This window comes from Passer montanus, unplaced genomic scaffold (assembly GCF_014805655.1).
Source record: "Passer montanus isolate IOZ18808 unplaced genomic scaffold, ASM1480565v1 scaffold139, whole genome shotgun sequence".
In the NCBI taxonomy this organism is placed as follows: Eukaryota; Metazoa; Chordata; class Aves; order Passeriformes; family Passeridae; genus Passer; species Passer montanus.
In genome coordinates, this window is record NW_024360830.1 from 988,062 (window position 1) to 1,015,267 (window position 27,206).

At 43.7% G+C, this 27,206-nt stretch overlaps 1 protein-coding gene across 3 annotated transcripts; it reads left to right on the forward strand.

The window, feature by feature from the left end:
* Window positions 1-86: 86 nt before the first annotated feature.
* On the forward strand, window positions 87-25,234 carry RPRD1B (regulation of nuclear pre-mRNA domain containing 1B). Of its 3 annotated transcripts, XM_039699718.1 has the most exons (8): window positions 87-426; window positions 1,867-1,996; window positions 3,045-3,178; window positions 9,251-9,363; window positions 11,164-11,290; window positions 12,355-12,530; window positions 21,397-21,452; window positions 22,765-25,234. In XM_039699718.1, exons 1-7 carry the CDS (start codon window positions 90-92, stop codon window positions 21,427-21,429), a joined length of 1,050 nt encoding a protein of 349 aa, XP_039555652.1. In that variant the 5' UTR covers window positions 87-89; the 3' UTR covers window positions 21,430-21,452; window positions 22,765-25,234. The 3 variants fall into 3 exon arrangements, with proteins under 3 accessions (XP_039555652.1, XP_039555653.1, XP_039555651.1); XM_039699717.1 differs by lacking the exon at window positions 21,397-21,452 and having other exon boundaries at window positions 94-426; XM_039699719.1 differs by lacking the exons at window positions 1,867-1,996; window positions 3,045-3,178; window positions 21,397-21,452 and having other exon boundaries at window positions 91-426.
* The last annotated feature ends 1,972 nt before the right edge of the window (window positions 25,235-27,206 follow it).

The window sequence follows — 27,206 nt, forward strand, 5'->3', positions numbered from 1 at the left end:
ACGGGGCTGCAAGCGCCACAAAGCTCCCGCGGGTCTGGGCGGGCGCTGTGAGAAAAATCGCGAGTGCGCGCAGTGCGCAGGCGCCGAGGATGGTTGCGCATGCGCCGAGCCCGCCCGCCGCGCTGCCCGGCTCCCTCCGGCGCTCCGTACGATGCCGCCCCTCGCCCCGCGGCGGGGTCAGGGCGCGGGCGGCCATCTTGTGGCGGCGGCCCCGGCGGGTTGTTGTCGGTGAGGCCGCGCCGCGCCCCCCCCGCGGGCGGAGCAGCCCCGGCCCCATGTCCTCCTTCTCGGAGTCGGCGCTGGAGAAGAAGCTGTCGGAGCTGAGCAACTCCCAGCAGAGCGTGCAGACGCTCTCGCTGTGGCTCATCCACCACCGCAAGCACGCGGGGCCCATCGTCGCCGTGTGGCACCGGGAGCTCCGCAAAGGTGCGCGGGGGGTTGGTGCGGCGGGGCCGCGCTGGCAGCCCCGGCCCCGAGCTGGCGGGGCGCCCGCGGAGCTGCCGGTGAGCGCGGCCGGTTCCTGGCGGAGCTCCGCGGGCCGGCCCGGCTGTCGGTGTCCCGGGGCTTGGCGGGAGCCCGGGCGCTGCTCGGCTGCCGTGGTGTTGTTTGCTGAGCTTGGGGGAGCACCACGTGTGAGGGGAGTATTGCGGTGATACCGGCGGCGCTTTTGGGACGGCAGAGGACGGAGGCGCAGCCAAGCGTGGGTGGGGAGGGAGGGGATGCTCAGCTCTGGGCGGGTGTAAAACAAGAGATGTACGAATTACATTCCCCTGACTGCTCAGGCAAAGTGGGAAGTCTTAAAATTTGGATTTGTATTCATACACCTCACCCGTTACAGAATAAGTGAGAGGAGATAAGCAAAACAAAAGGAGTTGTAGAAGTTTGTAAAACTCTCCGGTGCTATCAGCCCGAAACGTTTTGTGCGTGTTCTCCTTGCAGATTAACAAAAGGTAATTTCCCAGGTGGCTTCATCCTGAAGTCAAGGGAGACTGCCGGTGCCTGGTGGAAGGTTCCTGCCGGTGGCAGGGGGTAGGAACGAGGTGATCTTTGAGGTCCCTTCCAGCCCAGACCAGTCTGGGATTCCGTGCTGATGCCCTGTCCCCAGGTGCAGCCAGTGTCCCCCTTCCCCTGCGGGCACCAGCACTGTGAGCCCCTTGGAACAGCCGAGCTCTCTTCTATGCCATTGCTGGGTTTTGCCATTTGGAGTTTATTAATGAGTTTTGGAAGATCTGCCTTTGCCGTGTTGTAGAAATGAGCACCTGTGTTTTCTGCCTTCTGTGTGTTCGTGGTTGTTTTGCTTGGGGGAGCAAAATTTCCCCAGTTCTGGTGTATTGATAGAAACTGGTGGTGTCAAAATAGGAAAATTTAAGGTATATGGAAGAAATTTGATGGTAGGAGCATTCTTTGGAAAATTTTTGAGTCTCCACAACAGCTTTCTCCTACAGTTTCACTCATTCTGAGTTACACTGTTTTATTTGAGTATTTTCCCTGAAGTTAATTAATAAAAAATAAACTCATTGGTTTATTAATTTGCTGATGGGTTAGAACAGCATTTTAAAATAGTCTTTAAAATTTTATTGGTTTTTCAGACTTGAAGTGTCACTGCACAAAAACCATCAGACTCATGTTTGTTTTATGAGTTAATTAGAAAAGAGCAGAAGTGAGGGCATTGAGAGCGACTTGACTTGAAAGCCCTTGATTTCCATTGGTAACATGGAAATATTTTGGCCTTTGGTTTGAGACTGCAAAGCTATAAACAACTTTGAAAGCTCTATTAATGATTCCAGGTGAAAGAAACAAGAAATAAATACAAACTCTCCTTTTGTTTTTTCCTTTTCTATTTCCTTTTTTTTTTCTCTTTCTCAGCAAAGTCAAGTAGGAAACTTACTTTCCTATATTTAGCAAACGATGTCATCCAGAACAGTAAGAGGAAAGGCCCTGAATTTACCAGGGAGTTTGAATCTGTTCTCGTGGATGCATTTTCTCATGTTGCCAGGTATGTTGCTGTATTTCTTCAGCTTTCTTCTCTAGGGATTTGCATTCTTGTTATTCAAAGCTTAATTCAGTTGGGTTTTGTTGTTTTTTTAGGTCTAGGGGGTGCTTGTACCTTCTCTGTACTAGAGATTGGATCCTGACTGCTTTGTGGTTGGGGTCTGTTTAGTGTAAATGGGTAACTCTGTGTGTGAGCCAGTTCTTCACAGCTTCACATGTTTGTGAAGCTCCTGTGGACTTTATTTCAATTGTTACCTAAAGATCTGGCAGATCTGCTTGTGGGAAGTGGAATTGAGCAGTTGGGTGTGTTTATTAAAGCCACATAATGAATGGCTCTGCCCCATTGTCAAAAGACTTTGAAAGAGCTGATGTTTTGGGTCACTGGGTGCTCACCAGCCTCCTGCTCTGAGCAGTTGCTTTGTGTGTTTTCTGATCAGTAATATCCTCGCTGGAGGAAGGAAGAATTTCTTAGTTAAAAGGGAAGAAGTGATGCAGGCACCACCTTACCAACAATGCACTGTTGTTTAGTTAAGATTGTGTCTAAATGGTGTAATAAGTTCTGTTACCTCAGCTGAACAACATTAATGCTCTGGGTATTTGTCTGTTCTGGAGGGCTGTCTGACTGTCAGAACATGCTCTGAGTGCATTTAAGTGCCTAATGATCCAATCAACCTGCTTTTAATTGGGATGTTATTGGCTGAAACAGCTGTTTAAAGTTAATACTCAGAGTTGTAAACTTGTTAGCTTTGGGGTTTTTTTTTATAAACTCTTATTGCAAATTTTGAATGATAGCAAGTTTCTTCTTTCACAACTTTTCTGCCCTTCCTTTGAGGTGGGAATGGTGGGAGACTTCCAGGCAATCTTTAGGTCCAATAAAGGGGAAAATTGGCCACAAGTGTGTTTTGCTCAGTTTGTCTCAGACAACATGAGCAAGATTCTCTCCAAATGTTCACATATTGCAATGGGTGCAGCTGCCAGTTTGGAAGATGCTGTCTGAAAACATAAGGAGTGTTGATCAGCTGAAGTGTAGTGATTTCCCAATCTTTGAACAGAGAAGCAGACGAGGGCTGCAAGAAGCCCTTGGAACGATTGCTGAACATCTGGCAGGAGAGGAGTGTGTATGGCAGCGAGTTCATCCAGCAGCTCAAACTGTCTATGGAAGACTCCAACAGCCCCCAGACAAAAGGTAAATGCATGTCGCTTGTCATGTGTGTTTTGTTTTTAAATTGGTGCATGTTTCACTGGAATTACTGTGAAGAGTTGAGCTTGGAGTTGAGTTGTGTGTTTCACTGGAATTGTGAGAGATTCTGTGTTGAGAAGTCTGATTTTCATCGAACCCTCAGTTCTGGTTTGCAGGTGTGCTGTGTTGGGTGAGCTTAACTGGGCATGATCTCTGGTGCTGCTTGTGCAGATACTCTAGGGCTGCCTTTTGGGGTGAAAGCAAGTCAGTCATGCAGGGAACTGTTGTGTCCACCTCAAGTCAAGTGTTCCACTCTGCATCCTGAGGCTGCTCAGCTGGGTTATTAGAGTGTCTTATTCAATACTGTTGGTGCTTTCATTCTCATATTAATTGTTTCATTTTCCCTAGTTACTGTATTTTATTATGATGACTTGAATAGTTGAAGTCTGGAATATATGCCCCAGAAGCTTGTCTGGTCTCTTTTTTTTCTTACACCAGCTGATGTCATTTGGAGAAAACTCTAACTTTGCATAATTTAATATCATTAGAACATCACAGGTATAACCTTATTACTGCACGAGACCTGTGAGAAAATGAACATAAGCTTGTGTTTACTGTGCTTTGATGTACTGCTTGGGCAGATCTTGCCACTTCTCTAGCACTTGGAGGTGTTTCAGTGGTAGTGCTCCACTGGAAAGAGGGGAGCAGTGGGATGCCTCAACTGTGGAAGGTGAGGGTCATTAAAAATCAAGAGTGTTCTGGTTAAAGGAACATTTGTCCACCTTACAGCTGAAGGAATTGAGTACTCTGTTCCTGAAAGTGTTCAAGTCCAGGTTGGATGGGGCCCTGAGCAAGCTGGTCTTGTGCAGGTGTTCCTGCCCATGGCAGGGGAGTTGGAATGAGGTTGCCTTTAAGGTCCCTTCTGTTAAGCCATCCTATGATTCTGTGAAGTGTCAGTGTCTTCAAATGAGCTGGAATGACATTGCTGCTCTGGTCATATTATTTTCCATTGCCCACAGAGTTCTGATGATGTGAGAGAGTTGGCTTGGTTGTTAGTAAAAGGCTCTTGTGCCATTCTTAGGTGGTGAAAACAAGGCCTGATTGAGTTGGTATTTAATGTAGAATTTTTATGAAGATATGAGCATAAATGAGATCTGTATGTGAAGACATCTCTGACTGCAACTTTGTGCTTTTTCACACACTGCTTTGGGCAGGACTGCTGGATGGATACTCACACCAGTGCCCTTCCATCTGCCTCTGATTGAGGTATACCTTTTGGCAGATGATTTTTGCAGTTTTTTCCCCAAACGTTGTAAGCCAGCTGCCCTGACCAAAGGGGCTATCCCATCTGTAAAGGGACAGCAGTCTGTGCTCTGGGGGTGAAGGTGAACAGTCTGCATGAACTGGCTCATGCTGGGGTTCCTCTTGTCTGGGTGCAGTGAATGAGGCACCTGTGTGTTATCAAAGGCCAGAATTTACACTCCTGATAACCCTGACCTGATTAACTGAGGATTTGATACTTTAATTTAGTGTACCTGGGTAGTTGTTTCACAAGTGTTTAACTTTGAATCTAAAGGCATTGATAATTGATACCATATGTTATTTCCTGATCATTTGGCAACCAGCTGTCCCTTAGTGTCCTTTCCCTTTGGCTGATGGTATCAACCACTTCTGCTACTGTTGTCTTCTCAACTTAAAAACATTTGTACAAAATTAAACTTCCTAAGAGTAACAGACCTTTGTCTGTGGGAAGCAGAGTGGTGGAATACGAACCTTTGAAGAACTGCTGTGTGCACAGCTTCACTTGGCAAGAAACTTAGTTTTTGCCTGGGTAATTAGAGCTATTAATGTGGTATCTTTTATTTGAAGGAAGGTTCAGGCCTTTGCATGAGTGTGAATGTTACTGCCTTGTCAATTCATGGTCAAAAAGAAATTTGAAAGATTCAGCAGAGTTGTCCTGTGGGTATTTTCCTTGCTTTGACTGGTGTGTGTGCAAATTAGCTTCTTGATGGTTAAGAGCTAGTTTCACCTGGGGGCTTTATGGATTTCTGACATAAATTGGTGTTTGAGTTTCTGGTGAGTTGCAGAAGGCTTTTTTTGTGGTTACTGTATTCCATGTTCAAACAGGTGAACATAAAGAAGAGGGAGATTAAGGTGTCCTGGTTTACAGATAGAACAATTGTTGTAAATGTGGAAAAACATATCCAGTGCTCCTCCAAAGCCATCCTGGCTTGCTGGGTTTGTGGACTCCCAGGGTAGACACAGCTGAGAAATAGGCAATGTTAGTGTCTGTAGATTGGTGCAAGCTGTGCTGTTAAAATGTTGGAGCTCCTTAAGGGCATCTGGTGCTGTTGATAACACCTGGTGCTGTGATAACAACTATGCTTTTCTTCAGGCTGAGGTATGGCAACAGGTAGTTCTCTGTTATTTTTCATACTGCAGTGTCTTAAATTCCTGGGCTGGTGGGTGCTTCTCTCTGAGAAGGATGACTCTGCTTGTCTTGAGAGCATCACTTAGAATTGTGTGACTTGCCAAAATGCAATGGAGTCCTGTATCAGTGAGGAAATACATCTTTAATGCTCATCAGTCAGTGTTTCAGTGGTACACTTTGTTTCTTGTTTTGTGAGTAGCAAGGCCTTGGGTAATGCACAGCAATTCAGTTGTCTGCACACGCTGAGTTCCTGCTGTGGAGCAGAGCTGATTTCCCTTCAGAGAGACAGAGGGGTGAGACAACCAGCCCTTTCTAAGCAGTGTATTCCCTGGTTTGGCTGCTCAGTGGTGCAGCTGACTACCAGATTTTAGTCTTTCGGGTTCCTTAAGGAGATATGCATGTGCATAGAAATGAGCTTTTGAATATTGATACATTGTTTTATCTCTAAATGTATTCATTAAGCTTGCATTTGCTTTCTCATTAATCTCATTTTTATTAGGATGTTTCTTTTCACAAGCAATCAGGAAGAGAAAAATCACCTGTTTCTCTCAAAGACTGGAAAAAGTAGGTCTTAAAGGTTTGATGTGAAAGCCTTCAGGCAGTACAACCGATGCAGCTGATGTGTTTTCTTTTTGTTGTCTTTGTAACAAGCAGTTGAAGGAGGTCCTTGAATGTGCTGTGATGTAGGAGTGTGTCACTCTTAACACAGAACTGAGATGCTCCCCAACTGCTTTCATTGTGTTTATGTTGCAAATTCTGGCACAGAAAGTCAGACTTTTATTAAAATATGGAGAAGAACAGAGAGGAGAGCAGGCAGGAGGCTTCTGAGGGTAGCTGAAATGAAAGCACCTGGACACAGGCCTAGGTATGGTTTTGGAGCAACTCAGCTCCAGTTTGGCTTACCCTAGGAGAGGCTGCCAACAAATATGTATTGTAATGAGAGCTTCAGCAGCCACAAGTCATGTACCCCCAAAGAGAGAAGGGTTTGGAATGGTTGGAGGGGGTGCTGGCTCATCAGAAGCCTGTTTACTTCTGAACAGGCATCAAGAACTGAGAACAAAAAAGTGAACCCTGAGCTGGGAGATCCCTCAGGTGTCCAGCTGACAGGAAAGCTCATAGTTGTCACAAGGCCTTGGACACTGTGACCTTCCTCAGGCCAGCTGAGATGGTTTGTAGCATAGAAGTTGGTGCAGAAATTATCAAGACCTGAGAACAAAAAAGTGAGCCCCTGAGCTGGGAGATCCCTCAGGTGTCCAGCTGACAGGAAAGCTCATAGTTGTCACAAGGCCTTGGACACTGTGACCTTCCTCAGACCAGCTGAGATGGTTTGTAGCATAGAAGTTGGTGCAGAAATGCTTTTGCAGGTGTCTGTGGACTCTGCGACAGCCTGGAGTGTCACTGTACAGCTGTTAGGAGGGCAGTTGTCTGTTGTTTTGGAGAAATGCAGAGTGCTTTGCCCTTTGGGGCCTTTTTGGGAGTGGTTCAATTTCTGTGAAGGGCACAGCAAAGCAGGAGAGCTGACTTCACTGGGGTTTCTCTGGCTTCTTTATGTCCATGTCAAGGTGGGCTCTTGACTTTCATGGAAGAAGCTGTCTGTATTCTACAAGGATATCTTGATTGTTTTGGGTATGTGTTACACTCTGATCAGTTCTGGATGTTCTCAGTGCTTGTTTTCCCCTTCTCTGGCTGGATTTGACACACTTTTTCTGCTAGTGTAGGCTGTGATGGTTAAATTACTCCTGGCTGGCAGATTTTGTAGGTTACCAAGGCAGGGTGTATGTGCTTCTGTTCTCTTTCAGGGATCCTTTTGCTCCATATGCTCTTGGGTTTGCAAATAAGCAAAGGGTTTTTTCTATTTTGATGAAATTGAGATAGAGTTTCTAGAATTCTCCAGTGACTTTTGCTTAGGTTTGCAGGTGCTCAGCATCACTGATTTCAGAGTGGTTCCAGTCAGACTCATGTGGCCTTGTTCAGATGGAATATTCAATGAATTCTGAATCCTCTGTGTCAGAGTGGTGAGCAAGTGTAATGCTGTGTTTTGTGGTAGACCAGTTGGCAACACAGCAGGAATAACTCTTCAGCAATTTGAATCCCAGCTCTCAATTTAATTTCACTTGTGTGATTGCTATGGTTATGCATTCTTCTGTTGCTGGCTCACATTTATCCTCTGTTGGTTAATTATTTTATGATAAGTACATACAAGTGATAAATACTGATGACCTCTTGTGTTGGGCTGGGTAATTTTAAATGCTCTCTTTGCCCACTTTCTCATCTGCTCATCTCCTGTAAAACCCAACTCGTGTTTCTTGCAGACCTCAGTGGGCTGCAGCTGTTTTCCTTGTTGATCTGGTGCATCACTGGCTTGTCAGTCAGATTGTCAAGCACTCACACATCAGCTGGATACATGCAGTAGTTGGCTGACCTTTTTCTAGCCTAGCTAGCTTTGTTCCATAAACATTAACAATTCCTTTGGTTTAGGGTAACTTTTGAGTGCTGCTTTGCCTTCCATTGTGTGAGTCTTTCCTCTGACAGATGTGTTTGTGTCTGCCTTGGGAAGGTTGTTCAGCTCTTTCCCCAGTGAGCAGGATGTAACAGCTCCTCTGTTTTCTCTCCATCAGAATGAAGGTTTTTCATATGTCCCACCTGACAAGGCAGGCAAAACTCTGCATTTAAGGACAGACCTTTCTGCTTGGTTCCCCATTAGAATGGGACAATCTGGTTTTGTTTTAAATTGAGTGATCTTGATTTTTCCTGTGAATCAAAGTATATACAGATTATCTTGGCAAGTCTTGATTCCATTGAATAGATGTTCTTAAGACTGTCCAAAGATTTCTTACAAATTACCCCATATCTTATTGTCTTTGGTGGCAAGCCTGAAAAATGATCTATCTTCTTTTGACAGTTCTGTGGCTGGATCAAAGGCTTCATTAAGACTTCTGACTCATTTAAATAAACTGTCTCTTCCCTTTCAAGCTGATGTTTGCCATGCTGAGGTTCATTTAACCAATGCTGTCTTGCTTTATGACATCCCTGTTTCTGAAGTGTTGCAGGTTACCTGCTTGGAGATCTGTTCATGCTTTGCCCATTGGTCTTGCTGCTGTCACATTTTGGAGTTGCAGTTTCACAGAACTGTCCTGAAGCCCTTATTTTGCTGAAAGAGTGGAAGGGTGAATAACTGTGTTGATTGTGGGACCATAGGGAGCATATAAAAATGTAGAAAGATAACTTGAAATTCTTCTATCACTGTGTACCTTCACATCAGTGCTTCATTTCTACCGGTAGAAATCCTCACCTGTACACTCAGTGTTAGCCAGAGCATCTGAGGGTTGAGGTCTGTAATTTATTGACAAATAGCACATTTATTTGTCTTTCCTGCTTTCATTGTGAGAGGCACAAACACATATGAAGTGCACACTGCTCGTGTATCCTCGGGCTGGCACGTACAGAGATACAGAGGGAAAAAAATCAATCTTTTATTACTGTTTTGCATTTGAGTGTTTGGAGTATGATGCCAACATTAAAGTCCAGCTGTGGTCATCCCCTAGAGGGATTAATCATCAGAGCATCCATCTGGCGTAATTCTTTGAAGTAGAGATAGTTAAGGTGGGCAGATCTGGCATCCAAATGAGTTGTTTCTATGTCTTCAGTTGCAGAGGAGAAGAAATCTTTAAAGCGAACTTTCCAGCAAATACAAGAGGAGGAAGATGATGATTACCCTGGGAGCTACTCACCCCAAGACCCCAGTGCTGGGCCACTGCTGGTATGTGGAATGGGTTGAGCCTGGGAGGAGCTCTGGAAGCCATAGGGCCACCTCCCAGTGTCACGGCCACCTCCCCAGTGTCACAGCCACAAGGTGGAGCTGACAACAAGTGAAATGGGTTTAGTGGCGAGATGCAGTTTGGGGTTGGGAAGTCCATGAGAAATGCAACAGATTCCTTTTCCCACTGCAATAGTGTGTCACTTCTGAGCAATTCCAGGTAGTCTAACCCAAGGTCTGAATAGTGCTGCCAGGAAAGAATCTCAAAGGACTGCTAGAAGAACAGACCATATTTAAATTCTTCTTAAAATCAATGTGTATCCTCTAAAACCTAAAGCTGAAAACAGTTAATACACATTTTTCTTTTATAGGCCATATCTTTCTGAAAGTTATTTAAAAACATAACATTTGTTATATTTGTATGGAGCTGGTAGGAAAACCAGCACTGAAGACTTTAGAGGCTCTGTGTTACTGGTGTGAAAATATTTGGAATGAAATAGAAAATCATTGCGGCCATTTGAGGCTACAGAATGAACATATGTTAACCCAGAGCCTATTTGAAGGGGATAAAAAATTACACCATCCATCTGGTAAACTGTAAACATTGAAAAATAAAAATAAATAACAGTTGTCAAGGAAATAAGTGAAAATTTTGTTGTTGTTTTTACCTCCAGATGCCTTGCAGCTTATGGTTTCTCATGATTATAAACATTGTCACTGTTGGAAATCATTTGCAGTTTGCAAGGAAGTAGTAAATATTAGGTAATGGACCTCTTTGTTTTTCAGATTAAGAAAATATTTATTTAAAATTTGTTAGTGTTTTCATTAGCTTTCATTATATTGAACATAGTTTAAAAATCAGTGCTTGTGTTTATAGTCCTAGTGTTCTGTTTCAAAAACCTCCCCTGCAGAATTTTTAAAACAGCAACACTTTGTTCTTCCTGTTCAGGGAGTTTCTCTGTTTAACTTTTTTTGAGCATGGAGGAAATACAACGTGTCAGGGATGGTCCTCCTAGAGCTCTCCTCATCCATGTCCTTTTAAAGTTGGGATGCATTTTGAGTGAATGAATTCAAACTGACACATCTTTCCTCAGTGCACTAAAGCCAGCTGAGAGATGAGCTGAGGACACCCCGAGGAGCCCAGCTGAGTTGCAGAAAGCTGTGTGCTTGCAGGGAGCTGGGTGAGAACAGCCGTGGCTTTGCAAAACCAGGAGATTACAAAGTTTCATTTATAGGAGGAGCTTTTGTCATCACTGGAGTTTATAGCTGCAGAATTCTAAACCTTGTCATGATGGAAATTTAGTTTTGATGGAATAGTTTTGTTTGGGCTGATGGAAATTTGGTTGGGTGTTTTTGCTCTGTCAGAATGCAGCTTTAGAACAGAACAAAAAGGTGCCTGTACACTCCAGGGAGGCAGAGAGACTGTCAGGGATGCTTGGGTGGATAATTCAGCCTCAGCTTGAGGCAGCACACGGGGCTGGTGGTTCTCTCAGACTGGTGTGGTCATGTCCTTCTTAGCTATGTCTTAAATGATCACTTTTCTTAATTGAACTGAGAAGTTTCCCACTGTGGAGCTTTGAAAAGGATGACCCTGCTGTAATTATGCAGGAGGAGCTACACACTGGGATAGTGTAAACTCAATGAATGCTCCTTGTGTTAGGTTTAAAAATTACTTCAAGAAAATATTCCCCTTTCACCCTAAATGGTGCCTTTCAGAGCTGGGTGAGCTCGTCTGCAGTGACCACATCCCTGGGAAGTGGATGTGGTTAAGGTTACCTGCTTTTACTCTTGGCTCACTTGTAGACCGAGGATTTGATCAAAGCCCTACAAGACCTGGAAAATGCAGCATCAGGAGATGCAACAGTGCGGCAAAAAATTGCTTCTCTGCCTCAGGAAGTTCAAGATGTTTCATTACTGGAGAAAATTACAGGTATGAGACTGGAAGATAAATGAACATGGGTCCAAAGAATAACTTAGAAATCAAAGTGTGGGGTTTTTTTTTGTAATAATCACAATGTATGGTGGAGTCAATTCCTGCTTTTGTGTCCTTGCTTTGTAGTTCTGGGGTAATTAACAGATAGCAATCCTGTGAAGTAACACTTAAGATTAAACTTACATAGCTGCTTCCTTTTTTTGGCTTGGGGTGAGGCTTTTGTACTTTGAGAGCATCATCAGCATTTTGCAAGAATATAAGGGAAATTGGGCCAGATTTCTCATGTGGATGTGTTTGCTCTTAAACACCTTAGCTGTTAAGATATCTTGAAGTTTTATCAGAGTGTGCTGAGTACACACGTAGTCCTTGATTGATATATTTTCTGGTTCTACCAGGCTGCTGAGTACACACATATTCCTTGATTGCTCTGGAAAAGGCAAATTGCTACCCCTGTTAATCTGTCAGTCTTTGTTTAAATTAACTTCTGCAATTGCATTTGAAAAGTAATTTTAATAGAAGCATTTAGAGGTTGAACTGATTTGACTCTTGTTCCTGGAGGTAGTTTTAATTTAGAACTCATTATGAATTATCACTTATTTGGCCATTCATAATATATTCTTACAGTGTCCAACTGGACTGTGTGCAATTCTTAGATTTGTGTCAATACATTTGAAATTACTCATATATAAGAGGAATTAACAAGTGCACACTGTGTTTAAATGTAGAAACCAGCTGATTTGTTTACCTGAAGGTACTTCTAACATTTTAATTAACCTGTTCATAGAGGCTTAGTATTCATAGATTTCTCTCCCTGCTTTCATGGCATCTCTTCAAGGATTAAATGCAGTCAGTACGTCAGTGTCTAAAATCCAGCCCACAAAGGGTGCATGCCCTGTTTCCTGTGTATCCCCGTGATAACAGCCCTTATTTCCCTGTCAAGCCAGAAGTATATTTACGAACAAGATGTTATTGTGCCCGCGGCTCATGAATTGCAGCACTTCTGTCAACAACTGGAAGTTTTAAACTTTGTCCTCTCAATCACCCAACGCTTTTGCACGCAGACAAAGAGGCTGCGGAGCGGCTGTCGAAGACGGTGGACGAGGCGTGTCTGCTGCTGGCCGAGTACAACGGGCGGCTGGCGGCCGAGCTGGAGGACCGGCGCCAGCTGGCACGGATGCTCATCGAGTACACCCAGAACCAGAAGGATGTGCTCACGGAGAAGGAGAAGAAGCTGGAGGTGAGTGCCTGTTCCTGGGGCTGGCAGGACAGTTGGCTCACCAAACACTCACTCTGAACTCCTAATCTGTTGGTTTCTATTGAGGGACATGATTCCCGCTGTGGCCTTTACACAATTCCAGATCTTAGCTTCACACAATTCCTGGTGTTGTCTTTACACAATTCCAGATCTTAGCTTCACACAATTCCTGGTGTTGTCTTTACACAATTCCAGATATTAGCTTCACACAATTCCTGGTGTTGTGTTTACACAATTCCAGATCTTAACTTCACACAATTCCTGGTGTTGTCTTTACACAATTCCAGGTGTGGCCTTTACACAATTCCAGGTCTTAGCTTTACATGATTCTGGGTCTTGCCTTTACTTTTGGCTCTAGGTTATCTAGGTTCTAGGTGTCTTTACACTTGGAGTAAAACGGGTAAGAGGGTAGTGTCATATCTGCGGAGTGCAAATCTGTTCTGATGTTCAGTCTGGATGTTTAAATGCACCTGGAGAGGCCAGAGCTCTATGCTTCTTAAAGAAAAATAGACTTGCCTAACACATACCTTATTTTGTTGTGACAAAATTTCCAAAAATTAACCTTTCTTTGCCATAATTAGCTGAGTATTTTATACTGCTGGGGTTTTTTGTTATTTTCCTGGTGATTAGGTGTCCTTCATCTGCTTCCCAAGCCCCTGCTTGTTTAGGGGAGGCAGTTTAAGCCAGATCTTCTCTGCATCCTTTAATAGCCACTTACCCACAGCTTCTGTGGTGCAGCATAAATGGGGCTGGTAGTGAAAGACAACGACTTGTGTTTCCTGTACAGCTCCTTTGAACAGGGAGGGCAGGACCCTAAAACAGCCTGGGGCTGAGCTGAGCCCCCTGCTCAGGCTGTGCAGCCAGCTGTTTACAACTGTTTATCCGAAATGTGCCTTCTCCATGGAAGTTCTTTCTGCAGCACGTAGTGGGACTAGCGAGGAGTTTAATTAATGGCTGTGGTTGTATGTCACTGTGCCATCTGCTAAACTGCCCCTTGGCGGCACATTAAGGGCTTCTCTGCACCGAGGGCTGGGGATGAGCAGCTGCTGCAGGGTGGGATGGGAGGGGATGTGGAGGACAAAATCTCCTGGAAGGAGACTGAGCTGCAGCAATTGCAGTCTCTGTTTACTCTCATGGCAAACGTCCTCTTCTGACAGCTCGGCAACATTGTTCCCAGATAAAATTCATTTTGAGTGTTTTCTTTGCCTGTGTTTATATTGGAGTTTCTCAATGCCTTGTGACTGAATTTCTTCAAGCATAGCATCAGTCTTATGACTGAGTCAGAAAAAACACTTTGAGACACGGATACAGATGATGCCATGAAACCAAATGTTGTTTGGCAACTGATTTATTTTCTGTGGAAGTCTTAGGTCAGGTTTTGAGGTTTTTTCTTGCTTAAAGAAGGACATCTATGTATGTAAAAAAAACCCCATAAATGATAGACATACTGCTGTTTGCAGTTAAATAGGTAGCAAATGCTGCACAATAATATTTTAAAGGCCCAGAACAATTCATAGTTTTGCATTAGTTTGTGACTCTGAAACTGAGAAATCCATAATGACAACATGAAATTAAAATTTCTAATGCATTAGCTGAAATGTTGTGACAATCGTGGAGGTTTTTTGTTTGGAAAATATCCTTTTGGTAAAGAATGTTACTTGAAAATTGTAATTCTGGCAGAGGCGAAATGTAACCCTGAAAATTAAGTGTTTTGCTGGTTGAGTTGCTTTGTTAATGACAGTAATCCTGCTGATGGCAATGAGACAGGCTGCTGCACACTATTAGGTGTAAACGCAATTCTTCACTACATTAGCAAATAAAGAATGATCCTATTTAAATATTAGGATCTTATTAAGTATCTGTTTAGGTTGGCATCTTTGTCATTCTGCCAGACAAGGGGGCCTCAGTGCTGTAGCAGTCTAAACAGAGTTGCAGGAAATGCCACTCCAGCTCTGAACATGAGGCACGATTGATATTCATGTCAGCTCTCAAACCTCAGTGAGGGATGTTGCCTGATTACAGCATTCCATTGTTCTGCCCTTGTAGAGGGTTAATAAACAGTGGAAGATGCTGGTTACAGATAAGGCAGGCCAGATCTGCTTATCAGTTTTATTTGAGTCTTTGATGTTCTCACAGTATTGATAAGCCTGCATTTTTCTTTGTAGTGCTAATAAGCATTTTACTAGAAGGATCGGAAACTTGTAACAATTAAAAATGTATTAAAAACCAAAACATTTACTCAGACAGGGTCTGAAATGAGAAAATAGCTTAAAACAATCTAATTTTACGTATCTACTCATTGTAGGCTTTGCTCTCTTGAAGTATCTTTTCCAGAATCTTTGTCACTTTGAGTTTTTCCTCTTGTGCTGAGGAAGTTTCCTCTAAGTCTGCTGACTTAGATGAGAGGGTGTGTTTGGGTGGAAGATGGATTGTTGACTTCACTCACCATCCTTCACCAAGGCTGTTGGTTGGGGAGAGGGGCTTCTGACAGAAGTAAAAGTCAGGGCTATATTTTAAGAGATGAAAATACCTAATTTGGAAATTACTTTGGAAGGTTTTTTGTGTTTTATTTACTCACAAAGTCTTTCACTGTGATAGCAATGAAAGTAGCTAATCTGTGTCTTTTTGAAAAGCAGCTTTTGTGGTCTAAAGAGCTGCAATTGTTTACTAATCCTGTTAATGCTGTCCCTCATGAAACAGCAAATTGTCAAAACATACAAAAACTCAGCGTGTTTGTGTCTTGTGGGCTAATATTTAGAATACTCTGCATGTCAAACCCCTGTGACACAGCTCCTGTCCTCAGCTGCAGTAAGGCTGTTAAACTGAGGGACACTGCTGAGGAACATGCTGAGGCTTTGGAAAGGAATCACACATCAGCATGGACACAGCTGGCACGAGTAAGGATTGAAACAGCAAGGGGCAAGGAAGCACTGGTGATTTGAAGGGAGAAAACTGCAACAAATAGAGCCTGAAGATCATAACATATGGACAAACTCTGGTTTTAGGGTAGCAGTGGAAAAATCAAAGTGTAATAATTAGGATTCCTTTATCCTGGGAGTTATATTGTGGTATTTTGACTGTAGTCTAAGAGCACTTAAGAAAGTAGATTTTCTTTAATTCTATCAGTCACTAAAATCAGCTGGCCCCAAACTGATACTAAAGAGCCTATAAAAAGGCATATATTTTCAAAGGTAAGTATTCCTTGTGTTAACTTCCTGAAAGGTGTGGGGGATACTGTCATTCAACAGCTGAACACTGAATTTCTCTTAAAATGGTGCTTCATCTTGCTCAGCAATTGTGGGCTTGATACTGTAGCTGCTGTTTGATCTTCAGTGCCAGGATAGATCAGAGGTGGCCTGGTCATTGACAGTAGCAGATGACAGGAAATAAAATCTACTTTCAGACAGGTGTAGAAGCAGGAGCTGTTGTTTCTATAAGAATGAGATGTGTCCTTGTATCTCACAGTAGTATTGAACTTCCAATGGAAATTTCCTGATTTGTGTTATTTTTGGCTATTGCTGCACCATTACAATTACTGAGCACAATCAGCTGGGGAGGTTTTTTGTCCTCGAGCACCTGAGCCTGCAGAACTTCAAGGAGAATTGTCTTTTGAAGTCAGAGTGCTCTTCTGGAATGCAGGCAGGCAAGGAGAAAAAATTCAGGGAAATGTGTAAAATGAAAATGTACTGGGGAGAACATCCCATGTGGGTGTACCAGGCAGCTGTAAAATGAAGTCAGATAAACAGATGAGACTGGAAGAACCAAGGAAATGGCAAATTGTGTAGAAGCTTCGTGGGTACCTGAAATAACTACTGACAGTAGGAAATCTTGAGTGAGTGGTGGGAGGGTTTTTTTGATCTGATGGGGAGAAAAGGCAGAAAAGATAGAAGATTGTGCATTCAGAATTTTTGGTTTGATGTGCAGTCAGTGAGGGCAATTGTTCCACATACCTTCTGTGTCTGTGTTGGGGAAGGTGACATGAGGAGCAGTGTGTGTACCCAAATAAGTGTGTGCTTACATGTCTGCAGCTATAAATCTAAAGAACATACTGTATTTAAGATCCAGTTATGGGGAAATATTCTGACTCTTGGCTGCAGCTGAAAAATTGTCACTTAGAGTCCTGCTGAGAACTCTGGGGGTTTTTAGATGTTTGTGAGTTTTAATATTCATGGCTTCAAGGCACCTTTAATAAGGTGTTAATGCCGTGCCCACACAAATTTGCAAACCCTCTTTGATAATGCATCTCTGAGGGATGGAGTGCATTCTCACTTGAGGTTTTCTGGACTGCCCAGCACTATACATTTCCTTGAAATACAATTTAGTTCAGTGGGTTAATAGGCAATTTATTGCTGTGCTGCTTCCACTGCCTGGGTCTCTGTAGTGTGTCACCGTTGGCACGGCTTTGTGGCTGCTGCTTCCCTCAGACAGGAATTGTTGGGTTCTGTGGTGTATTCATTTCAGTGGTTTAGACAGCGAAATAGGAGATTAAATTTTAGGGCTCCTGCCAGGAGACAAAATTGTCAGTATTTGACATGTGTGAAGTAGCAGGAGCAGCTGTGGGAATCAGCAGCAGAGTGGGGTCGGCTCTGCCACCCTGGCAGGGAGATCCTGAGCTTGGAGAACCCAGTCAGTGTCAGACCTGGGTCTGTAGGACCAAACTGGTGACTAATGGGGCAAGAAATGCTGGGCTGTGCACCAGTCCTGCCAGCTGTGAGCCACTGGTGCCTCTGGGTGTGGGGCAAGAGCAGAGGCTGCTCTGTAGGGATGTGAGCTGACAGCTGCAGGGAATGTGGGTTTGTTGGGCCATGTATGGCTCGAGGCAACAGCTGTGTTTCCTTGCACAATGGAAAGATACAGTTCCTTCATTTAGTAGATGCTTGTAGATATTTATAATTACAGTAGTGCTACAAATAGAATAATACTAAAAAATAAAAGCAAATAAAAAGAATACAATATTAACATAGTGTTTTTATGCATTTTACTGAAGTGAACGAGTGTTGACCACTCTCTTGCTTAGCTACAAAAGCATTAAGATGCTTGGAGAGGTGAATGTAGCTGTTGGCTTGTGCCCTGGATGTTGATTTTTATGGTGAACATCAAATATAACCCCCTCAATGTTTATTTCTGGAAGGGTATTTGGCAAATGAAATGACGATTTGTGGCCATCATACAGTGGCAGCAGCCTGGGCTTTTTCTGAGAGCTTTTGCATGTTGCAGAGGTTGAGGCATTCCCAGCAGCTGGAGAAATGCTCTGTGGAGGCCTCTGCTGCTGCCTCTTCTGGTGTCCTAAACAAAGAGGAGAGCAAGGAAGCGAGTTACGGTTTGAGAGCACGTAATTCTGCCACGAGCAGGAACACCATCTCTGCTGAAGTGTGATGAATGATGCCGCAGAAGAAAGAAGCCTTGTCACGTTTAAAAGAGCAAGACTGAACAAATTTAAGGTTGAAAATGAACTGAAGACTCTGTAAGGAAATACATCATTCAAGCTCTGATTTCTGGACTGCATCTTTCAGATAAAACCTCAGATTTACTGGTTTAGTGCTGCTGCAGAATGAGGAAACCTGGTTTCACCCTGGCATTTGGTTTCACTTTGCTTTTGAGGAGATTCTGATGCAATGAGCTTGTGGAATGGCAGAAGTTTTCCTTTCTGCTCTTTTTCTAGTGGCTGTGTTTTAAAAGTACTTTGCATAGGTGAAGTGGAGCAGAGGCTAAGGAACACTAATCAGCTTGCTGCAGTAGTGGTATATTTAATGTTTTTAAAGAGAGGTTTTACTTGAACATATAATCACATGGCTGTCAGACCTCTCAATTCACTACGTACTCTCCAAATTCCTGCTGAGCCTCTGATGTATTTTTCCCCTGGCTTGTGTCTTCTGCTTTCCTACAGCTGGCTCAAGCTGCATCATATCAAAATTGCGCCTGACCGGCTGCTCTTGCTATTCACTCTCCAAATTCTCATTAATGCTTAGCTAGATGTTTTTTCAGCAGATGCAATTGCTGTGATGACTTACAGCATGTTCCTGCTCGACCCTGCGCAGGAGAGGATGTGTCCAGTGCACACTCTGAGCCAAAATAAGCTGAAATCTCTGCTGTGGAACGTGACAAGGTGAACCAGGCCACGTAGCAGTGCTCAGGATGAATTTCCTGTCATGTTGATTACAGTCAGTTCTATAATGTTCAAGCACGGCTGCTTCGGAATGAAACACTCTGTCAACTTCATTCAGCAGTGGTTAATTCTGATTTTGCATTTGTTTCAAGGACTGAGTATCTAATTCTCTTGGCCACTGAGGATGTAGAACGCCATGCACTGAAAGGAAACGTTGATTAGCAAAAGCATCCCTGTGGCATAGTGCCAGTTTTCTCCTCTATCATCCTGAAGCTCCTGCTTACAGCAGAGGTCTCATTATTTTGTCTAAAAAAAGCAAATAGCATCCAAATACTATTAATCTTAATATAAGCCTACTGGGCAGTGAGACAATTAGCACAGAGTACAAACAAAGGCCTCGGAAAGCAGCAGCTTTTTAACTGGACTTCGTGTTGTTCAGCTTCATGGAATGGAAGGACCTTGTGGAAAAATATGCAAGTTGCAGTTTCCAGGCATGTCATGGGCTACATGAAAAACACGGTTTCCCATAAAACCTGCTTCCAGAGTTGCAGAATATGGCCAGAACTTGTGGAAAAAGCAAAGCCCTCAATCCTCAGCTGGAAGGGGGTTCCATGTCTCGGCTGCTGTGTATTCTTGAGAGGAGCAGCCAGCATTCCCTGTCCCAGCTCTGGCTCATGGTCCCTCCACTCCTTGACAGCTCTGCCAGGAATCAGCACAGCATCTCAGGCCCAGAGGCATGGAGAGGGTAAAGCATGGAGTTTTCTGCCATGCTCTGTGATGTGTATCCAATCTGTCCAGTAAGTATTCATCTATTCTAGGAAATCTTGGTTTCTGGATTACTCCCTTAGTTTTCATTCCTGAATTTAGTGATGTTTTTCTGAGCCAGTTTTGGTTTGGGGGCTGTTGCTGCCTCTTCCTTGTGAGAATTTTTTCTGTCTTATTTTTTCAATTTGGTTTTTAGCAGTTAGGATTTAGGCCTTTGGTGTTGACTAGATAATCTTGCTTTTACTTATTACTAAGGTGAAATTGCTTAGAATTGAAAGGAATATGGTTCTCAAGGTGACTTGATGTTTCTTTTTTGTCATCACGTGCCTACAAAAGTCTCTCTTCAAATTGGGAAGATTTTTCTGATAACTCAGTGTTCCATGTAGCTCTCAATGTAGAGTATCCCTGAAAATAAGCTCATGCTAAGAGCAATGTTTTCCTAAACACTTGAAGCTGTTAACTGTGAATCTGGAAGCAGGTTGGTGCTGTTAATACACAGAAGAATTGCTCCTAAGTCTGTGTGTTTGCCAGCAGCAGTGTGGTTTGGACACATCTTGGTGGTTCTTAATTTGTCAGTGTGTTTTATGAGAACTGGGCTGTCAGGCAAGGCATTGGCAAGATTCTCCCTCCCCTAAGTAGCTCTATTGGGAAAGGAATGTTATTTGCATCTAATGTAACTCTAATGGTCACGCAAATCATCTTCAGCTCAAAAGCCATCACATTCCAGTCCTGACTGTCCATGAGAGGTGATGGATCCTGGTCAGCCTGTCAGTTTTGCCCTGAAAATGGCAGGTCATTAGTCTTTCTGTGGAGGTTGTACCTGGTTTTGCGTAATTGTTTTTTGTGGATCTATAATTGGATCCATAAATCCATAATTGTTTTGTGTGGATCTTGGCTATTCAAGCCATATTTGAGGTATTTTCTTGGCTTATGCTTGGAATTTGCAACTTCTTTTCATCTTCACTGCCAATTTATCAGACTTGGAAGACTTGCCCTTCTTTTTTTTTGTTCCTATCTTTAATGGGAATTACTACAGAAGAAACACACACCTGCTGATACTCGCTCTTGACAGTTTGGCATTCTTGAGGAGGAAGTGCTGCTCATTCTTTCCTGCCTTGATATCCATCACTCTGACAATGGCGTGAATTATGGATTTTAAAATATTTTTAAGATGGTCTTCTGTGGATCTCCAAGTCCAGCCTCTTCCCCCTTCTCCCTGCCAGCATTTGGAGCTCAGTGGCTGTTCCTGCAGTCTGTGCTGTGTGTGCAGGAGCTGGTGTGCTGCCGTCTCCATCTCCACGCTGGGGGTGTGCCACCCTGAGCTGAGCACTCTGGGCACTCTCCCTATCCCCAGGGTTGGCTCCCACATTCTTTTGGAGAAGAATCCCAAGTGTTGGAATGCTGTGCCTCCATGGCATCCCTCTTTATCTGCTGCTCTCTGTTAATGCCAGAGAATCTGGGGGGTTTGTTTTTGTTCTCTGTCTTCATCTCGTGAGTTTCTTGACTTGATTCTCTCTTTAAGAATTCCCGAAAGAGTGTGATTAGGGATGTGGGTACATTATTTTTTCCTGATTCTCTGTCTTTCATTAAAACAAGACAAATCCTCACAAAATTAATGTGTGCACCTTGAAGTGTGGGTTTTTTTTTTTTGTTACTGTTCTCTAGGCATGAGAACAACACCCCACAGTTCATGGAGCTGGGAGGGCTTTGTTTGGACTTGATTATTTCACTGCATATCCTGTGTATGTTAACAGAAGTGGTTGGTTATATTAACTCACTGAGCCTCATAAAGGATTTAATTTTGAAATAGGCTGTTAAAAGACATTCCTGCTCGGTGCTGGCAGGAAATTTACGGGATACAGTTACACAACCATTGCAGGGGTATCGGGAGTTGTTGCGATTGACGGCTGCTCTCACTGTTCTAATTCAAAATAATGAAACACAGAGAGTGTAAACTCCTTGCTTGTAACCCCACAGGAACTGCTGTGCTTTGATGTTTGGAGAAGGTGAAGAGAATTTCCATCACTGAGAAGGTTAGAAAGTCTGGATTAAAGTTGTAAACTCTTCAGAAAGATGTTTTGATTAAACATGTGCCTAGTTTCATTTGATCTTCAGAGATATAAACTTCTGTTCTCTTTGCCAAGTAATTAAGAAATGAAAAGTAAATTGATATTCTAGCTGGCTGTGTGGCAGTCTGTTCTATTTTTTTCCTTAAGCTCATTGTTTCCTGCATTCTGGAGGTGCCATGAAAAGTAGGGCACATGTAGTTGAGTAAAGACTGGCACATTAAAAAAAAAATTGTGCTACTGGAGTTTTATTCCTTCAGTTGCTGTCTTCTTTGACTGTTACGTGAATGTATAGAATCACAAAACTTTGAAAATTGCGTAAACACTCTTTAATTTAAATCTTCTGTATTGGATAATTTGGATGTGTGCTGGCTGCTCATAAGTGGCCTCTCACCAGAACTGACCAAGGTAGAGTTCTTTCTTTTTTCCATTTTCAGGGTCCAAACTCCTCTCTCTCATTATGAACACAAGTCACTGGTGTCTCTGAGACCTGGGGGAATTTCTGCACATGGATAGGGATTCCTTGCTGCACTTTTACTACTCAATCCAGACCTCATTTGTGGAAAAAACACTTGCAAGTTTCCTCTTTGGAGATTTTTAGCTTGCTCTTTTTTCCCCTCTGTAATAAACCCTGAAGATGTTAATGTCTGCATCTGGTGTGGGTGTGCCTTTCCCTGGTTTACATTCTGTGGTCCTACACGTGTTTCCATGGTGTCCCTGCCATGCCAGGGTTGTAATCTGAGCTCATAGAGGCCCTGTTTGACAACCAGAACTTGGGTTTGGTTTAATGGCTTGAAAGGGGGAAATTGGATTAATTAAGTGTTCAGAATTGATCAGGTTCAAAAGCAGTGAGCATTTTGGCAGCTTAGTAATACTTGTGGTGTGCCTCAGCCTGTGGCTTCTGGCAGTGGAGGGGTGTCAGGAAAGTTCTGGCAGCAGCTGGGAGTCAGTATTTGGGGAAGAACACAAGCATAAAGCAACTCTGCACTGACACTTCTCTCAAATGCTTTATCAGGCCCCAGCGTGTGCTGGTTTGGGGACATTTTACATGTAAAATTAGTAAGGCAGGGCAGGGTTTTTAGTTTAGGGATGCCAGAGCCTGTGGGCTGGCTGTGGATTTGGGGCAGATGGCAGGGTCTGCAGTCATGCCAGCAGTTGCTCAGAGCACCAGGCCTGGCCACCTTCTGTGAGTCCTCACCTGGAAGAGACTCCTGGCTTAACTAACAGCACTGTTAATTAACCTGTGCTTAATCTTTGTTCTGTTGTCTCTTTTCCTCAGGAATATAAACAGAAGCTTGCTCGGGTAACCCAAGTGCGCAAGGAGCTGAAATCTCACATCCAGAGCCTTCCAGACCTGTCACTGCTGCCCAATGTCACAGGGGGTCTGGCACCTCTGCCATCTGCTGGGGACCTGTTTTCAACAGACTAGAACAAACCATGTGCCCCAGTTTTCATTATTACCAGCAGAAGAAAGAAGACTGGTGTTGGCTGGAAGTCCAGTCTTCCAAGATCTGCAGTAGGAAGGAACTTGCAGACCCTGCTTTGAACCTCTTGGCTGCTTGTACTCACCCTCTCTGTGTGCACTGGCTCACGTGAGGGGAGGAAGAGGAGTGAGTTTTGTGAGCTCTAAAGGGAGTGGGGGTGGTCTGTTTAGGCAAACTTCTCTCATCTTTTCCTGTACTCTTTAGTTGCTGTTTGCCCTTAGCACTTGTTACCCCCACAAAGATCACGAATCATGTACACACATACCTGCGAAGCTTCCAGAGGAAGGGTGACTATGCAGCATCTTCCCTCTGTACAAATATTGTATTATTTCTGAATAAGTCTCATCTGTTTTAGTTGGGTTTCTGAGCCCCATCTCTGGGAGCAGTGGAATGGCTCATGGGCCCCGTAGGGATGTGTGTGCATGCGAGTCCTGTGCCACGTCAGGGGAAGCATCTGCTCAGCAATGGTACAGGGAAAGATTTGTTCCTAAACCTGCAGTTCCTCATTATGCTGTGGCCTGATGTGAAGGTAGTTCCCGTTTGGCATGGATGTAAATTGAAGTCACAGGCAATAAAAATAAGCAGCTTTTCTTTGTGAATTAGAGGTAGACTCATAAGTTACACTGTGCTGAGCAAAGCAGAACTGGATGTTACCTAAGTGGGAGTGGAAGTAAATTTTGTTCTAGCTACCTTAGATTTATACCACATTTTTCCTCTTCATTATATGAAATCAGATGGTAATAGAAGCTTTGATTTAATGACCTGAGAGGCTGGAATGGTGTGTGGCAGCTGCTGGTGTCCCTGTGACAGGCACTGTTAGGTCTGCTCTCAGGATGGTTACATTGAAAATCCAATGATATAAACTCTCTGTAGCTTTAGTGAAGTTGTCTGATGCACAGAAGTTAAATGTGGTATAAATATTTATTTATATAGAAAATAGACCCATATATATGCATATATCCTGTATGCACATGTACCCTGTCCATGCATGTAGATATTAGAAGGATGTACTTAATTTTGTGTCACAGATTGTGAATTGATTTTTATAATCAGGAAAAGTGTAAAAACCAAAAAAGGTAAATTTAAAAAGCTCTTAATTCCATTATGTTGCTGGCTAGTATTTTAGCTGCCAGGGGTGTAGTTACATTTCAGTTTGTGTGTTAGGTGTGACAAGCTGGACTCTGATCACTGAACCATTCCAATCTGGATACAATTCTGTTTAAATTTAGCACCTCTCACTCTAAAACAGGTTCTGTTTCTGGAGACACTTGATCTGGTAACACAGGTTTTGTAAGACAGAGGATGAAGTGAGCTGAGATGTTCTCTCTGTGCCTCCCTGTGCTCTTGAGCTGGTGTCAAAGCCAGGAGAAGAAAATGCAGAAATGCAAAGCTCGTTCTGCTCCGCATTAATTTATTTTCCAGGCTGTTCCGTAGCCCAGTCAGCATTCACTTACAGCCAACACCACCATGGCATCTTTTGATCATTCAGTTGTTCAGAAGCTCACGTCCTTTTCCTACTGACACTTGCTTTTGTCCTTTTTTAACGCTCCTTGCACCCTCACTGCCCAGCCTACAGATGTTTTTTTCTCTTTAGTTTACAGGAATTTTTCCAGTGGCAGAACTGTGTGTTCCCTGAGTTGCTTTGACTGTGCAGCCTTTTATGGTCCATACTTTAGATTAAGCACTGTACATTCTCTCTGCTTTTGCCAAAAAATGAAAAACAAACACAAAAACCCAACACCAAACTTCAAGAACCCAAACCAAAAGACTTTTCCATTGTGATTCAGCTCACAGAGTTACCCCGAGGCTGTTAAACCAAGTTGTTTTGAGCATTGATTGAATGTGTATCCATTATAGGACAAACTGTCAAAAACTGATGTAGACAAATGTGTTGGCATCTCACGTTTGTGTTTTGGGCAGATCTGTGAGAGAGTTGTCTGTCTGGTTTTTTTTATTTTTTAATTGAAATGTTTTGATTTTTTTTCTGAATATATGCGTGTGTTTTATTTTGCTTAATTTAAATGAAGTCTTGTAGTTTTTAATTTTATTTGTTTTACTTTTTGGGCAAAGGGCATCTGGTGAACTGGGTGACATTTTCTGAAGGTTAAACAGATTTACCCACAGTGTGTCTTTTTTAACAAAAGCTTAAATCTGTATATTAATTGACTTAGGAATTAATTTAGACATATAGGCTGCCATTTGACAGCAGTATATTCTGAAATGTCTCATAGATATCTATTTTTGAATAAAGAGGGTGTCATTGAACAGTAGTGTCCTTACTTCTTTCCTCAATGCTCTGGCACCCTGTGGGTTTTGTTTGGGTTTTTAACCTTTCTGAAGCCCGGGCAGTGACTTGGGGAGTCCATGCAGAGTGGAAATGGGGGGTTTCTGTAGGACATATCAGTTGTTACTCTGGGAAAAATACAAAAAGGCAAACCTGGAATGGGAGGAAGGTGCCCTCCCAGGGAGGAGCAGGAGCTGCTCTCCCAGAGGGTCAGTGTGATCGAAGCCTCTCAGCTTTGGGGGCTTTCACGTTGCCCTGGGAGTTAATTCTGGAGGTTTTGGGGAGGCTTAGGGGTTCTTCAATTAACCAGTCTGCAACAGCCTCTGTGGGCAAGCAGTGATTGTTTCACGTGCCCTGGAGAGGATCTGCAAGGCGGATTATGTTTTATTCTGATTCACAAATCTTCCCTTGAAGGGCCTATATTTAGCACTGCTCTCACACAGCCTTGCAGAGGCTGGGCAGTGTTGTGGGAGCAGGAGGGAGCTGCTGTGGGTCCTCCTGGTGAAAACCACCTTTGTGTGGTGTTGCACGAACTAAGGTGGGGTTTTCAAAGACAGAAATGTGACAAGGTACTGGCTGTCCTTCCCTGCCTTTGCATATCAGGTTTTTGCTGTTTTTTTAGCACTGGAACAAACGCCTCCAAAAATACTTGACTGTGAGGCAGCTGCCTTTACAGTTCAGTACCTCAGTGCACTGCTGTGCATTCCCTGTGTGCAACCAAGTATGGGGGGCTTATGCACCTGTACAAGGTGAGGAACTGACTCCTGACCAACAAACAGGTTAACTGGGAGATCCCAGGTTGTGATGGTGAATGAGGAAGGGCTGGCAGAGCCTTGGAGTGGTGGAGGCATCCACCCTTGTGGGGGGAAGGTGGGTAATTGTGCTGCCAGAGTTTTGACCCACGACAGGCTGCTGTGGGCTTTGGTTTTTTGGACCAACTTCTGATATGTTCTTGCTCAGTTCCAAACTATGTATGTTTATCTCTAGGATTAGTTAGAAAAAGTATAAGCTGTCCCTAATGTTCTGAAAAAAAAATGACCTGGTAAAACACTTGGATGAAATTTCACAGCAGGCTTGGCGCCAGTCTGTTGGAGTGAGGCCGGGACACACATTTGCCAGTGATGTCACTGGCTTTAGGAATGTGCCACAGGCATCTTTTACCTCTTATCTGCTGGAAGGCAGCAGTAGGCAGAAAATGTGTTCTTTATTTTCAGTAATGGATTCATGTAATGACATTTAGGAAGAAGTTTAATAAAGGCCAAGGGCCTCACAGGCGTTCCTGTGTGCTGGAGCAGGTGGAATCGTGGTCATGCTGGTCATGTACAGGTTTTGAGGCAAAACCCAGGAAGCACCAGGACCAGCCAGGGTTGGAGTGGGATGTTTAAGGAAAATAAACACTTTGGGTACAGAAATGTCCCCTGGGTGCAGAGCAGCCTGAGGGATGGGTGTTTTACAGCCCAGCAAGGTTGGATGCTGGACAGGGGTTGCAAATCCATGTCCCAGTGTTTTCCCTTGGCACAAGGATGTGATGGGTTGCAGCTTGGCTGGGGCATGGTGGCCAAGCATTGCACTGCTGCTGACTGAGCAAATCTGTGTGACAACTAATAGCAGTAAATCATTCACGTATTTAGGGTCTTGTCACCTCTTTCTGGGAAGACACAAATCTTGTTTCGTCTTTCTGGGAAAAGACAAGTCTTGTTTTTTCTTTCTGGGAAAAGACAAGGCTTGGCTTGTTCTGGGAAGGGACGAGGAGCTGACAGTCAGCACATCCCTCTGCTGTCAATGCCCAGCTGACCAGTCCTTACTGGTTTGTGCAGCACAGCCCACCATGGGCAGGGCAGGGACCTCACAGGCCATGGACAGGGGTGCTCCCTTTAAGCTGCATCAGGGATCAGGCAGGCACAGAGAGGCTGTTGGAGTTGTCCATGGGATGGCCATGCTGCAAGAGGCATC

Excerpts from the sequence above, each read along its gene's own strand:
- RPRD1B (XM_039699718.1), top strand. The coding sequence starts at position 90 with ATGGTTGCGCATGCGCCGAGCCCGCCCGCCGCGCTGCCCGGCTCCCTC. Across the intron at positions 9,364-11,163 it reads CCAGTGCTGGGCCACTGCTG|ACCGAGGATTTGATCAAAGC; the intron begins GTATGTGGAATG and ends GCTCACTTGTAG. Across the intron at positions 11,291-12,354 it reads ATTACTGGAGAAAATTACAG|ACAAAGAGGCTGCGGAGCGG; the intron begins GTATGAGACTGG and ends TTTTGCACGCAG.